Source organism: Oncorhynchus nerka, linkage group LG28 (genome assembly GCF_034236695.1).
Source record: "Oncorhynchus nerka isolate Pitt River linkage group LG28, Oner_Uvic_2.0, whole genome shotgun sequence".
Taxonomy (NCBI): domain Eukaryota; kingdom Metazoa; phylum Chordata; class Actinopteri; order Salmoniformes; family Salmonidae; genus Oncorhynchus; species Oncorhynchus nerka.
In genome coordinates this window covers 77,233,649-77,247,757 of record NC_088423.1, presented here as the reverse complement: position 1 = coordinate 77,247,757, position 14,109 = coordinate 77,233,649, and the positions used below count along the sequence as shown (strand labels likewise).

Here is a 14,109-nt window from a genome sequence, read left to right as displayed (position 1 = left end):
TGAATCCATTAAGAACATCATTGCTGCTGGTTATCACATTTGCTCAGCTCCAGAGGCAGTTGAATGTAGAGCAAAACAATTCCCTGGACTTCAGATCTCTCAGCTTGGCCAAGACGTGACTTGCAATCCATCCGTTGGACTAGTTTGTCAAAACAATGAGCAAGGTCTTCAGCAAAAGTGCTTTGATTATGAGATTCGAGTGAAATGTTGTCAATGTGGAACCACAACACACATCCCAACCACCACAACAACAACAGTTCCTCGTCACTACTCCTACACCCACTACACCCACTACTACAACCTCAACATCGACAGCTCCACCTACAACAAAAACAACAACTCAGACTCCCAGCCCTAGTACAACTCCAACCACTACTCCTACATCAACCTCAACAGGAGTAACACCTACCCAATGCAGTGGTGAAGAAACATGTGTGTGGTCAGACTGGATCAACCTTGGTCAGCCAACGTCTGGCTCTAAAGGTGGAGATAATGAATCCATTAAGAACATCATTGCTGCTGGTTATCACATTTGCTCAGCTCCAGAGGCAGTTGAATGTAGAGCAAAACAATTCCCTGGACTTCAGATCTCTCAGCTTGGCCAAGACGTGACTTGCAATCCATCCGTTGGACTAGTTTGTCAAAACAATGAGCAAGGTCTTCAGCAAAAGTGCTTTGATTATGAGATTCGAGTGAAATGTTGTCAATGTGGAACCACAACACACATCCCAACCACCGCAACAACAACAGTTCCTCTCGTCACTACTCCTACACCCACTACTACAACCTCAACATCGACAGCTCCACCTACAACAAAAACAACAACTCAGACTCCCAGCCCTAGTACAACTCCAACCACTACTCCTATATCAACCTCAACAGGAGTAACACCTACCCAATGCAGTGGTGAAGAAACATGTGTGTGGTCAGACTGGATCAACCTTGGTCAGCCAACGTCTGGCTCTAAAGGTGGAGATAATGAATCCATTAAGAACATCATTGCTGCTGGTTATCACATTTGCTCAGCTCCAGAGGCAGTTGAATGTAGAGCAAAACAATTCCCTGGACTTCAGATCTCTCAGCTTGGCCAAGACGTGACTTGCAATCCATCCGTTGGACTAGTTTGTCAAAACAATGAGCAAGGTCTTCAGCAAAAGTGCTTTGATTATGAGATTCGAGTGAAATGTTGTCAATGTGGAACCACAACACACATCCCAACCACCGCAACAACAACAGTTCCTCTCGTCACTACTCCTACACCCACTACACCCACTACTACAACCTCAACATCGACAGCTCCACCTACAACAAAAACAACAACTCAGACTCCCAGCCCTAGTACAACTCCAACCACTACTCCTACATCAACCTCAACAGGAGTAACACCTACCCAATGCAGTGGTGAAGAAACATGTGTGTGGTCAGACTGGATCAACCTTGGTCAGCCAACGTCTGGCTCTAAAGGTGGAGATAATGAATCCATTAAGAACATCATTGCTGCTGGTTATCACATTTGCTCAGCTCCAGAGGCAGTTGAATGTAGAGCAAAACAATTCCCTGGACTTCAGATCTCTCAGCTTGGCCAAGGCGTGACTTGCAATCCATCCGTTGGACTAGTTTGTCAAAACAATGAGCAAGGTCTTCAGCAAAAGTGCTTTGATTATGAGATTCGAGTGAAATGTTGTCAATGTGGAACCACAACACACATCCCAACCACCGCAACAACAACAGTTCCTCTCGTCACTACTCCTACACCCACTACACCCACTACTACAACCTCAACATCGACAGCTCCACCTACAACAAAAACAACAACTCAGACTCCCAGCCCTAGTACAACTCCAACCACTACTCCTACATCAACCTCAACAGGAGTAACACCTACCCAATGCAGTGGTGAAGAAACATGTGTGTGGTCAGACTGGATCAACCTTGGTCAGCCAACGTCTGGCTCTAAAGGTGGAGATAATGAATCCATTAAGAACATCATTGCTGCTGGTTATCACATTTGCTCAGCTCCAGAGGCAGTTGAATGTAGAGCAAAACAATTCCCTGGACTTCAGATCTCTCAGCTTGGCCAAGACGTGACTTGCAATCCATCCGTTGGACTAGTTTGTCAAAACAATGAGCAAGGTCTTCAGCAAAAGTGCTTTGATTATGAGATTCGAGTGAAATGTTGTCAATGTGGAACCACAACACACATCCCAACCACCGCAACAACAACAGTTCCTCACTACTCCTACTCCTACACCCACTACTACAACCTCAACATCGACAGCTCCACCTACAACAAAAACAACAACTCAGACTCCCAGCCCTAGTACAACTCCAACCACTACTCCTACATCAACCTCAACAGGAGTAACACCTACCCAATGCAGTGGTGAAGAAACATGTGTGTGGTCAGACTGGATCAACCTTGGTCAGCCAACGTCTGGCTCTAAAGGTGGAGATAATGAATCCATTAAGAACATCATTGCTGCTGGTTATCACATTTGCTCAGCTCCAGAGGCAGTTGAATGTAGAGCAAAACAATTCCTGGACTTCAGATCTCTCAGCTTGGCCAAGGCGTGACTTGCAATCCATCCGTTGGACTAGTTTGTCAAAACAATGAGCAAGGTCTTCAGCAAAAGTGCTTTGATTATGAGATTCGAGTGAAATGTTGTCAATGTGGAACCACAACACACATCCCAACCACCGCAACAACAACAGTTCCTCTCGTCACTACTCCTACACCCACTACACCCACTACTACAACCTCAACATCGACAGCTCCACCTACAACAAAAACAACAACTCAGACTCCCAGCCCTAGTACAACTCCAACCACTACTCCTACATCAACCTCAACAGGAGTAACACCTACCCAATGCAGTGGTGAAGAAACATGTGTGTGGTCAGATTGGATCAACCTTGGTCAGCCAACGTCTGGCTCTGAAGGTGGAGATAATGAATCCATTAAGAACATAATTGCTGCTGGTTATCACATTTGCTCAGCTCCAGAGGCAGTTGAATGTAGAGCAAAACAATTCCCTGGACTTCAGATCTCTCAGCTTGGCCAAGACGTGACTTGCAATCCATCCGTTGGACTAGTTTGTCAAAACAATGAGCAAGGTCTTCAGCAAAAGTGCTTTGATTATGAGATTCGAGTGAAATGTTGTCAATGTGGAACCACAACACACATCCCAACCACCGCAACAACAACAGTTCCTCTCGTCACTACTCCTACACCCACTACACACCCACTACTACAACCTCAACATCGACAGCTCCACCTACAACAAAAACAACAACTCAGACTCCCAGCCCTAGTACAACTCCAACCACTACTCCTACATCAACCTCAACAGGAGTAACACCTACCCAATGCAGTGGTGAAGAAACATGTGTGTGGTCAGACTGGATCAACCTTGGTCAGCCAACGTCTGGCTCTAAAGGTGGAGATAATGAATCCATTAAGAACATAATTGCTGCTGGTTATCACATTTGCTCAGCTCCAGAGGCAGTTGAATGTAGAGCAAAACAATTCCCTGGACTTCAGATCTCTCAGCTTGGCCAAGACGTGACTTGCAATCCATCCGTTGGACTAGTTTGTCAAAACAATGAGCAAGGTCTTCAGCAAAAGTGCTTTGATTATGAAATTCGAGTGAAATGTTGTCAATGTGGAACCACAACACACATCCCAACCACCGCAACAACAACAGTTCCTCTCGTCACTACTCCTACACCCACTACTACAACCTCAACATCGACAGCTCCATCTACAACAAAAACAACAACTCTGCCTCCCACCACTACTATTATTCCTACAACTCCTTTTTTTGTAATAACTGGTGAAACAGCGAAACCATTGATTCCAGTCACATTACCCCATCATTGTTCTTTTTGCCATTTCAATCATACTGATTTCCTCATTGGTAAGATTTACTTTTCACCTTTCCAAGTTTTAAACCTTTTGTACTATTAGTTCAGCTGTTAGTGATGTTCAATTTGTATGTCATTTTACATGTTAAGTTGGAAAACTTGCTTAATGATTACACCTCAAATTACTTTCAGGCTCAATTGTTTATAATGTCTCTGACCATGATGGATGGTGCTACATTGGTCTCTGCAACAAGACTTGTGAAATAGAAACACATTTGACCAGTTGTGGTACATCAACTACCCCAGTTACTCCTACTTCACCAACCACTTCACAGCCCCCAACAACAACAGTTCCACATGTAACATATCCAACTGAGAAGAACTGTGACCATTACCATCCTCCAAGAAAGGTTTTACTCTGCTATAGATAATAACTTTTGTTCCATAGGAATTATTATTTACAAAGGGATGATTTGACAAAAACATGACAAAAATAATTGAATGATTTTATGGACATTTCCTGTAGGCCTAATATATTTCTGTGTTTGTAGAATGGTGACAGCTGGATACATAACCAATGCACCAACGGAACATGCGCCAACGGGAAAGTTACTTATGAGCATGTACATTGTGAGACTCCGAAGCCTATAGCATGTGAAAATAACTATCCTCCAATCCAAGTGTTTGACGAATCTGGATGCTGTTTCCACTATGAGTGTCAATGTAAGTTTACCACCTCCCACCCCAAAAATAGATATGGTTATTCTTTGTGTCACAAAATCCACTTTAGCCATTGATTTTAGTTCAAAATGATTCTTACTATTTGACTTGTTTAGGTTTATCTAATAGTTACCAGCAGTAAATGTATATGAATGTCTAACATTGGAAAACGTTCAGCACAGCACCATTAATTTTGCATAAAACATTCCACATCCGTGTCCTTTTAAATGCTAATCATTCTCTTCTTACAAAGGTATCTGCTATGGTTGGGGAGACCCTCACTATGTCACCTTTGATGGAACATACTATGGCTTCCAAGGAAATTGTTCTTACGTCTTGGTCAAAGAAATCCTGCCAAAGTACAACTTCAGTGTTGTAATCGACAATTACTATTGTGATGCTCCAGATGGACTTTCCTGCCCTCAGTCTCTGACCATTTATTATCAATCTTACAAGATATTCATGACCAAGAAGGACGTTGATGGAGTTTTCACAAGTCTGGTAATTAACATATCTCAAATACTGTATGTTCAAGAGATTTTCAGTTGTTTTTTCGTTTAAGATGGATTAGTTTTGGGTTCAGCTTAGATATTGATTAGCTTCCATTTAAGATTGATATACTTCCTTTATGTGTTAGATATAGGATACAGTTCTAGAATACTATTGGGTATAAAAATATTGAATTATTGTAACCATTTTGTCCATCTCTTAACATTTTTGTCCTAGATTTATGTAAACCAGAAACGCATCATCCCAGCATATGAGACCAAGGACTTCCGCATCACAGACAACGGAATTGAGACCCTTTTAGTCATACCAGCAATTAATGCCAAGGTGTCTTTCACTGGTCTTATGTTTAGCATATACCTGCCCTGGGACAAGTTCAGTGGCAACACTGAGGGACAGTGTGGTGAGTACAGGTGTTTTATGGTCACTTTGTTACGATGATTACCCCATGATGTCTCAATGTCTAACAATGGTTTTCAATCTTATTCAGGTACATGTGACAACAACCGGACAGATGACTGCCGCTTGCCAAATGGGACTATCGATTCATCTTGTCCTGACATGGCACACCAATGGCATGTTGCTGACCACAATAACAGTCAGTGCACACCACCACCACCAGAGCCGATACCAACACCACTAACAGGCTGTGATCCACCCATTTGTCATCTCATTCAAAGCAAGTAAGTAGCCATTAGTATTTACAGTAAACCTAGCTCTTCTGTAGGATCGATAACCTCCCAATCATAATAATCTCAGTGCCAACAGTAACTTGACATACTAAAACACGGCAATCATTTGACAAAGCCTGATGACAAAACAAAGTGAATGATCATATTTAAGTATCTACTCTAACTGAAGCGTGACATCTTTTCTAGGGTCTTTGAGAGTTGCCATAAGATAATCCCCTACGAGCCATTCCTTGTGGCATGTATCTTTGATGCGTGTTATATGGATGATGTTACCATTGGCTGCACCAGCTTGCAGACCTATGCTGATGCATGTGCACAAGCAGGAGTCTGTATTGAGTGGAGAAATTATACAAATGGACAATGTGGTAAGTAGGTCACTCCTCAAGACCATAAAGCTCAGATAGCCTCTCTATGATTTGCTTATTGGTTATTAACCTTTTTATCTCCCCCGCTACAGACTTCACATGTGAGAAACCCAAGGTTTATAAAGCCTGCGGTCCACAAGTTGAACCAACCTGTAATGCCTGGTATGTATAATGTTGTTGTTCAGTGGATGGGTATAATGATGGGCTAAAGTCTTTCAGCTATTGAAACATTTTTTGAATATCTCTGCAGGTACAATTTAAAATTCATCCAGACTCAAAATGAGTTCAGTGTGATGGGAGATATACAATTGGAGGGATGTTATTGTCCCCCTGGGACCACTCTTATGAGTTCCAGCTCAAACTACTGTATCCCCAGCTGTGGTAAGAATTGTCAAATAACAGCATTGTATAATGAGGGTGTGGTGACTTACTGTATGGTGCTGTGATAGTAGCTGACCTTCACTTTGGGAAGCACAAAGTGTTAATTGTTCATTGCTGCTGTAGTGGTCTTTTGAAAGCTGGTTCAGCTTTTTGTATAACAAACAAGAAATATCCACAGCATTTTTCACAGATACTTCAATTGTGCGGGTTTTGGTTTGATTGATATTGATTTCATCAAGTGCTTCCGGTATATGAAATGCATTATCAAGATGAAGTTGTGGAATGTATTTCAATTACTTAGTTTTTGTAATGTATTTTTTTCTCTTTGGTTCATTAGATATTTGCCCATTGCCAAATGGAGAATGGAAAGAGGTAAAATTGTGTTTGAATTTCACTCACAGGTTTAAGCAGGGAAGAGAAACTATTCATTTCTGATATACACATACACAACTTAAGGATCGGCGTCCCATCAATGGGACAGTTGTAAATCATGCAGCGCGTTATGTCAAGATCGCAGATTTTAGAGAAACAACAAACGTCGGTACATATAAGTGTCTTATATCGGCTGAAAGCTTAAATTCCTGTTAATATAACTGAACTGTCCAATTTACAGTAGCTATTACTGCAAAAAAATGCCATGCAATTGTTTGAGGAGAGCTCCTAACAACAAAACAATTTTTTCACTGTGATAGGTTTGATAAATTCACCTCTGAAGGTAAAATGTATACTTATATTCTGAAATCTTGCTCTGATTTACTATCCAAAGGGTCCCAGAGATAACATGAAGTGTCGTTTTGTTTAATAAAATCCCTTTTCCTATCCTAAAAAGATCCATATAGCACGCACAATCTATTTTGTATTTCCACTCGTTCAATTTGCAAAGAAAGGAATCTGTTATAAATCTAACCTTAAACGTTGTTTCAACGAGTCAAATCACGTTCGTATGTATTCCTCAGAGATCCTAGAAGGTAACAAGACTTCACTATATCATTAGGGGTGTAGTATATCCTATAGAACACCATATTTGGTCAGAGAGCGACGCCTTCATGGCACGCCGATGACTCGGGCGGCCATCACTTGAACAACTGTATCTTTGTCAAATAAGCACCAATCGGGGTCAAACAAAGCTAGCTAGATAGCCAATGAGCTGGGCTTAACGGGAGTATCCGGAAACCATGTATATGTCGTAAACTGTAGCTACTAACCTTGCACGACAGCATGCCTTTTTCATTTTTGACAAAAATTTCCACAAACTTCAAAGTGTTTCCGTTCAAATGGTACCAAGAATATACATATCCTTGCTTCAGTGACTGAGCTACAGGCAGTTAGATTTGAGTATGTAATATAGACGAAAATTGAAAAAAAAAATGTCATGTAGCTTGTATTTCACTTTTGGCATTCATGTAAAGTAATGTATGCAATAATAATAATAATAATAATAATAATAATAATGTATTACAATTCTATAGTGCTTTCATAAAACCTCAAAGCGCTTCAGTAATTACTAATTCCACACACTGAATGATTGAACTTTGTACTGGTAGTGTCCATACAAACCTTAGTGTACTTAAATTGTTCCTCATTGCAGGCTAATGAGACCTGGGTGAGCAACTGCCAGGAGTGTGTGTGTGATCCGTACAGTCTGGAAATCCAGTGCCAGCCTATGGCATGCCAACATCAGCCTCCTCTCACCTGTGATCAGGAGGGCCAAGTTAAGGTCCTAGAAACCGTTGACTGTTGTCAAAAGGACAAATGCGGTGAGTGACTTGTTTGGATAATGTGCTTTATATGTGGGCTTTTTAACATCTCGGTAAAAACGTTAACATTTTCGGTGATGACCTAATATATCCAACCACTGTGGCCATTCGCATAGTTTTTAAAACAATCCTTTTTTCTTTCCAAACAGAGTGTGATGTCACACGATGCTCTACTTCCAAGATAACTTGCCCAGTCGGATTCGAGACAGAGGCAACTATGGGAGTCTGCTGCCTAACTTATCAATGCGGTGAGTTTGCGTCTGCATGTGCTTGAGTGTGCGTGTACAGAATTTGTGCATATCCTAGAAATCCCAACATGTTAGTTGCAGTATTGAATGATTATCCATGTTCTTTGCCCCACAGTGCCAAAGGATGTCTGTGTGTTTAACAACATTGAATATCAGGTGAGAATGCATTCTATGCTATTTTCATTTTGGCCAGTCCCACCACTTCTAAATGATCAACTTAATGAAAGAGTACAACGTTATTTTTACTTGCATACATACATTAAAAAACAAGTTAAACTATGCAAATTCCTCCTTTAAGCAATTAGAGGCCTCTATCAGGGTGCCAACAATTTTTTTGGGTCAATCCATTTATGAGATTAGATAGGGCAAAAAAAGTGTCTCAATTCATAGACTTTCGATAGAAATATTATATTTTCTCATTCCAGCCTGGTGCCAATGTTCCTGGGGACAAGTGTAAGAATTGTGTGTGTGGTGACAGTGTAGATGCCCAAAGCCATCTACATATCATTGAGTGTCATCCTACTGAATGTGACACTCACTGCCAGCAGGTAAGTGATCTCCATTGACGCATCGACACCCTTTGGCCTCATTATGTAATTCAACATACTTAGTGTAATGTGAGTTCTTATCCATGTCAAAATATTATAATAACACTGATTCCTCTGTGTCCACTATTGGACTACTACTGGATAAGTGTAATTACTAGTGAGTTACAAGGATCACACAAGAGAGATCATGTGCACATCATAAAGGTTTTCTCCTCTCTGGTCTGTCTTCTTCCTTTCAGGGCTATGATCATCAAGCCGTTCCTGGACAGTGTTGTGGGAAGTGTGTACAGACAAGCTGTGTGGTTATGCTGCCAGATAACACCACACACACTATTCAGGTAAAAGAGCATCAAGACGCATTATTTATAGATTCTCAAATTGTATTTTTATTTTATTTTTACAATTCGTAAAACATATCAGTCCTATTTCACATGATTATTTAAAAACATCAACATGTAATTTTACTGTAGCAATAAAGTTTTATGCAAAATATCTTAGCAATGATACAGTACATCGTATATAATTTGAAGAATCTCCTGTTGATATCTTTCATATTCGCACCTCTACAGCCTGGTTCCGTCTGGATACCATCGGGAGACAAGTGTCTCAAGTATGAGTGCGTAAAGATTCAGGACCAACTCATCCCAATCGAGGCTAAGACTGTGTGCCCTGTCTTCCACCCAGAAGACTGCATACCCGTGAGTTACAATAACCATCTGGCAAATGATCTGGGTCCGGATAACTGGCCCATTTAAAAACAACTGGAGAATGTGCAAAATCATATTCGTGAAATAAAGTTTAAACATGCCCAGTCACTCAGACCAAGGCCTGTTGCTTAATATAGTATGCCTACTGTGTATTTATGTGAGGTTATTGACACCTGTTTCTTAAAGTGAACAATGCAATAACACTGCACTGAAAAACATGTGGAGACAGTTTGGTAAACGCTACATCAGTGACTTAAAAATGTTCTTGTTTTTTCTTCCATTTTTTTGTTTTTAAGGGAACTGAAGTCATTGCTCCAGATGGTTGCTGCCATGTCTGTGAGTGTCTTTTAAACACCATCCTTTTTGATAGACGTTTGTAAATCATTCTTGCCCTTTATCAGGCATTGGGGAAAGTGTTTTAGCTATTGCCATGGTCCTCAGGATGATTAACGTTAATTCATTTGAAAATGACACTTTTATGTGCAGGTATTCCAATAACTAAGCCATGCAATGTGACAAAGAGCAAAGTGTACCTGGACAGCAATGGCTGCAAGTCTGCAAACAAGGTGGAAGTGACAACATGCAGTGGATCCTGTGTCACCTACGCCATGTGAGTATTTTGATCATTCCTGAAATATTTCAGGAACACTAACACATTATTCCTCCCAATAATATAGAATTAGGCTGCCTGTCTAAATGCAATCTACAAATTATATTTTCAGTAATATGTTATGTTACAATGGCTGTGTTTACAAAGGCAGTCCAATTCTGATATTTTTCCCAATTATTGGCAAAAGAGCTCATCTGATTGGTCAAAAGATCAGAATTAGGTAGCCTGTGTAAACGCAGCCAATGTTATATAATTACAACTGCTACCATCATTGCTTCCACATAATGACATCGTCTCTCCTTTCTGTTTTCAGGTATTCTCTTGAGGCCAACATGATGGAGCGCTCTTGTACCTGCTGTCGGGAAGAATCCACCACCAAGAAGGAAGTGGAGATGATCTGCCCAGACGGGTCAAAGTTCAACCATCCCTACATTCACATCAATAAATGTGGCTGCCAGAGGACAGAGTGCGTGACCCCGGAGGAAACCCAGGTCACAAGGTCACGACGCAGGAGAAGATGAATGACTCTCCACTACCATCCCTTTACTGCTTAGATTAGTTTTCTATTTATGTTCAACTTGTTCATGTTCCTGCAAAGTAATCTGCTAAAAGTAGGAGAAATTGTTTCAGCTTCGTATTCATTTTTAATTTGATTTTTGCAAAAATAAAGTTGGCAATAGGCTATGCATATATACCACATTCTCGTTTTCATTCCTTTTTGAAATTCTGTTGAGAAATATTTGATTGCAGACACCCAGTTCAACAATGGCCTATCCTTTTCCAGACAAACAACCACAATTTAAAGTTTCAAACACTTTTTTTATTTGGAGATGGTGTTAGGTTAGAGAAACGGATCAGTAACCAGAGGTTTGCTGGTTTCAGATCCCTGGCACCACTTCCTACTGTTGTTCTTGAGCAACACACTTAGTTAACCTCTACATATCTCCAGGGGCAGCACTGAGGCTGACACTGTGCTCCTACCTATACAGTACTAAAGACACATTTTCCACTTTGATGGACAAATAAAGTAATCAAATATTTGTCCTAACTCATCTATCATATTAAATACTATACAAAATAGTATACAAAATAGAAACTGTATTGTCCGGGCAATAATTGTCCTTCGGCTTCACCGGAAATGAAAATCAGATCATTTCATTTTAACTGTACCAAGTGTACAAAATGTACAAAATGCAAAGGGAAATACATGGGGCTTGTGTGATTATATAAAACAAAGGGAATTACATGGGGCTTGTGTAATTATATAAAACAAAAGGGGAACACATGGGGCTTGTGTGATTATATAAAACAAAGGGAAGTACATGGGGCTTGTGTGATTATATAAAACAAAGGGGAACACATGGGGCTTGTGTGATTATATAAAACAAAGGGAATTACATGGGGCTTGTGTGATTATATAAAACAAAGGGAAACACATGGGGCATGTGTGATTATATAAAACAAAGGGGAACACATGGGGCTTGTGTGATTATATAAAACAAAGGGAATTACATGGGGCTTGTGTGATTATATAAAACAAAGGGAATTATATATAAAACAAAGGGAATTACATGGGGCTTGTGTGATTATATAAAACAAAGGGAATTACATGGGGCATGGGCTTGTGTGATTATATAAAACAAAGGGAATTACATGGGGCTTGTGTGATTATATAAAACAAAGGGAATTACATGGGGCTTGTGTGATTATATAAAACAAAGGGAATTACATGGGGCTTGTGTGATTATATAAAACAAAGGATTATTATAAAACAAAGGGGAATTACATGGGGCTTGTGTGATTATATAAAACAAAGGGGAACACATGGGGCTTGTGTGATTATATAAAACAAAGGGAATTACATGGGGCTTGTGTGATTATATAAAACAAAGGGAATTACATGGGGCTTGTGTGATTATATAAAACAAAGGGGAACACATGGGGCTTGTGTGATTATATAAAACAAAGGGAATTACATGGGGCTTGTGTGATTATATAAAACAAAGGGGAATTACATGGGGCTTGTGTGATTATATAAAACAAAGGGAATTACATGGGGCTTGTGTGATTATATAAAACAAAGGGAATTACATGGGGCTTGTGTGATTATATAAAACAAAGGGAATTACATGGGGCTTGTGTGATTATATAAAACAAAGGGAATTACATGGGGCTTGTGTGATTATATAAAACAAAGGGAAGTACATGGGGCTTGTGTGATTATATAAAACAAAGGGAAGTACATGGGGCTTGTGTGATTATATAAAACTAAGCGGAACACATGGGGCTTGTGTGATTATATAAAACAAAGGGAACACATGGGGCTTGTGTGATTATATAAAACAAAGGAAGTACATGGGGCTTGTGTGATTATATAAAACAAAGGGAAGTACATGGGGCTTGTGTGATTATATAAAACAAAGGGAAGTACATGGGGCTTGTGTGATTATATAAAACAAAGGGAATTACATGGGGCTTGTGTGATTATATAAAACAAAGGGAATTACATGGGGCTTGTGTGATTATATAAAACAAAGGGAATTACATGGGGCCTGTGTGATTATATAAAACAAAGGGAATTACATGGGGCTTGTGTGATTATATAAAACAAAGGGAATTACATGGGGCTTGTGTGATTATATAAAACAAAGGAATTACATGGGGCTTGTGTGATTATATAAAACAAAGGGAATTACATGGGGCTTGTGTGATTATATAAAACAAAGGGAATTACATGGGGCTTGTGTGATTATATAAAACAAAGGGAATTACATGGGGCTTGTGTGATTATATAAAACAAAGGGAATTACATGGGGCTTGTGTGATTATATAAAACAAAGGGAAGTACATGGGGCTTGTGTGATTATATAAAACAAAGGGAATTACATGGGGCTTGTGTGATTATATAAAACAAAGGAAACATGGGGCTTGTGTGATTATATAAAACAAAGGGAATTACATGGGGCTTGTGTGATTATATAAAACAAAGGGAATTACATGGGGCTTGTGTGATTATATAAAACAAAGGGAATTACATGGGGCTTGTGTGATTATATAAAACAAAGGGGTACATGGGGCTTGTGTGATTATATAAAACAAAGGGAATTACATGGGGCTTGTGTGATTATATAAAACAAAGGGAATTACATGGGGCTTGTGTGATTATATAAAACAAAGGAAGTACATGGGGCTTGTGTGATTATATAAAACAAAGGGAATTACATGGGGCTTGTGTGATTATATAAAACAAAGGGAATTACATGGGGCTGTGATTATATAAAACAAAGGGAATTACATGGGGCTTGTGTGATTATATAAAACAAAGGGACATGGGGCTTGTGTGATTATATAAAACAAAGGGGCTTGTGTGATTATATAAAACAAAGGGAATTACATGGGGCTTGTGTGATTATATAAAACAAAGGGAATTACATGGGGCTTGTGTGATTATATAAAACAAAGGGAATTACATGGGGCTTGTGTGATTATATAAAACAAAGGGAATTACATGGGGCTTGTGTGATTATATAAAACAAAGGAATTACATGGGGCTTGTGTGATTATATAAAACAAAGGGAATTACATGGGGCTTGTGTGATTATATAAAACAAAGGGAATTACATGGGGCTTGTGTGATTATATAAAACAAAGGAATTACATGGGGCTTGTGTGATTATATAAAACAAAGGAATTACATGGGGCTTGTGTGA

At 39.6% G+C, this 14,109-nt stretch overlaps 1 protein-coding gene across 1 annotated transcript in view; it reads left to right on the top strand.

Annotated features, from left to right (window-relative positions):
* LOC115113686 (mucin-5AC-like) overlaps positions 1–11,098 on the top strand; it is a 48,867-nt gene extending 37,769 nt beyond the window's left edge. The window contains 19 exon segments of the mRNA XM_065012570.1: positions 3,144–3,917; positions 4,057–4,274; positions 4,416–4,587; positions 4,838–5,085; positions 5,311–5,494; positions 5,582–5,774; positions 5,970–6,148; positions 6,241–6,310; positions 6,399–6,529; positions 6,867–6,901; positions 8,118–8,286; positions 8,436–8,534; positions 8,650–8,690; positions 8,960–9,082; positions 9,322–9,420; positions 9,652–9,780; positions 10,086–10,125; positions 10,276–10,399; positions 10,713–11,098. Coding sequence (XP_064868642.1) covers positions 3,144–3,917; positions 4,057–4,274; positions 4,416–4,587; positions 4,838–5,085; positions 5,311–5,494; positions 5,582–5,774; positions 5,970–6,148; positions 6,241–6,310; positions 6,399–6,529; positions 6,867–6,901; positions 8,118–8,286; positions 8,436–8,534; positions 8,650–8,690; positions 8,960–9,082; positions 9,322–9,420; positions 9,652–9,780; positions 10,086–10,125; positions 10,276–10,399; positions 10,713–10,920 — 3,236 coding nt within the window. The 3' untranslated portion in view covers positions 10,921–11,098.
* Positions 11,099–14,109: the final 3,011 nt, after the last annotated feature.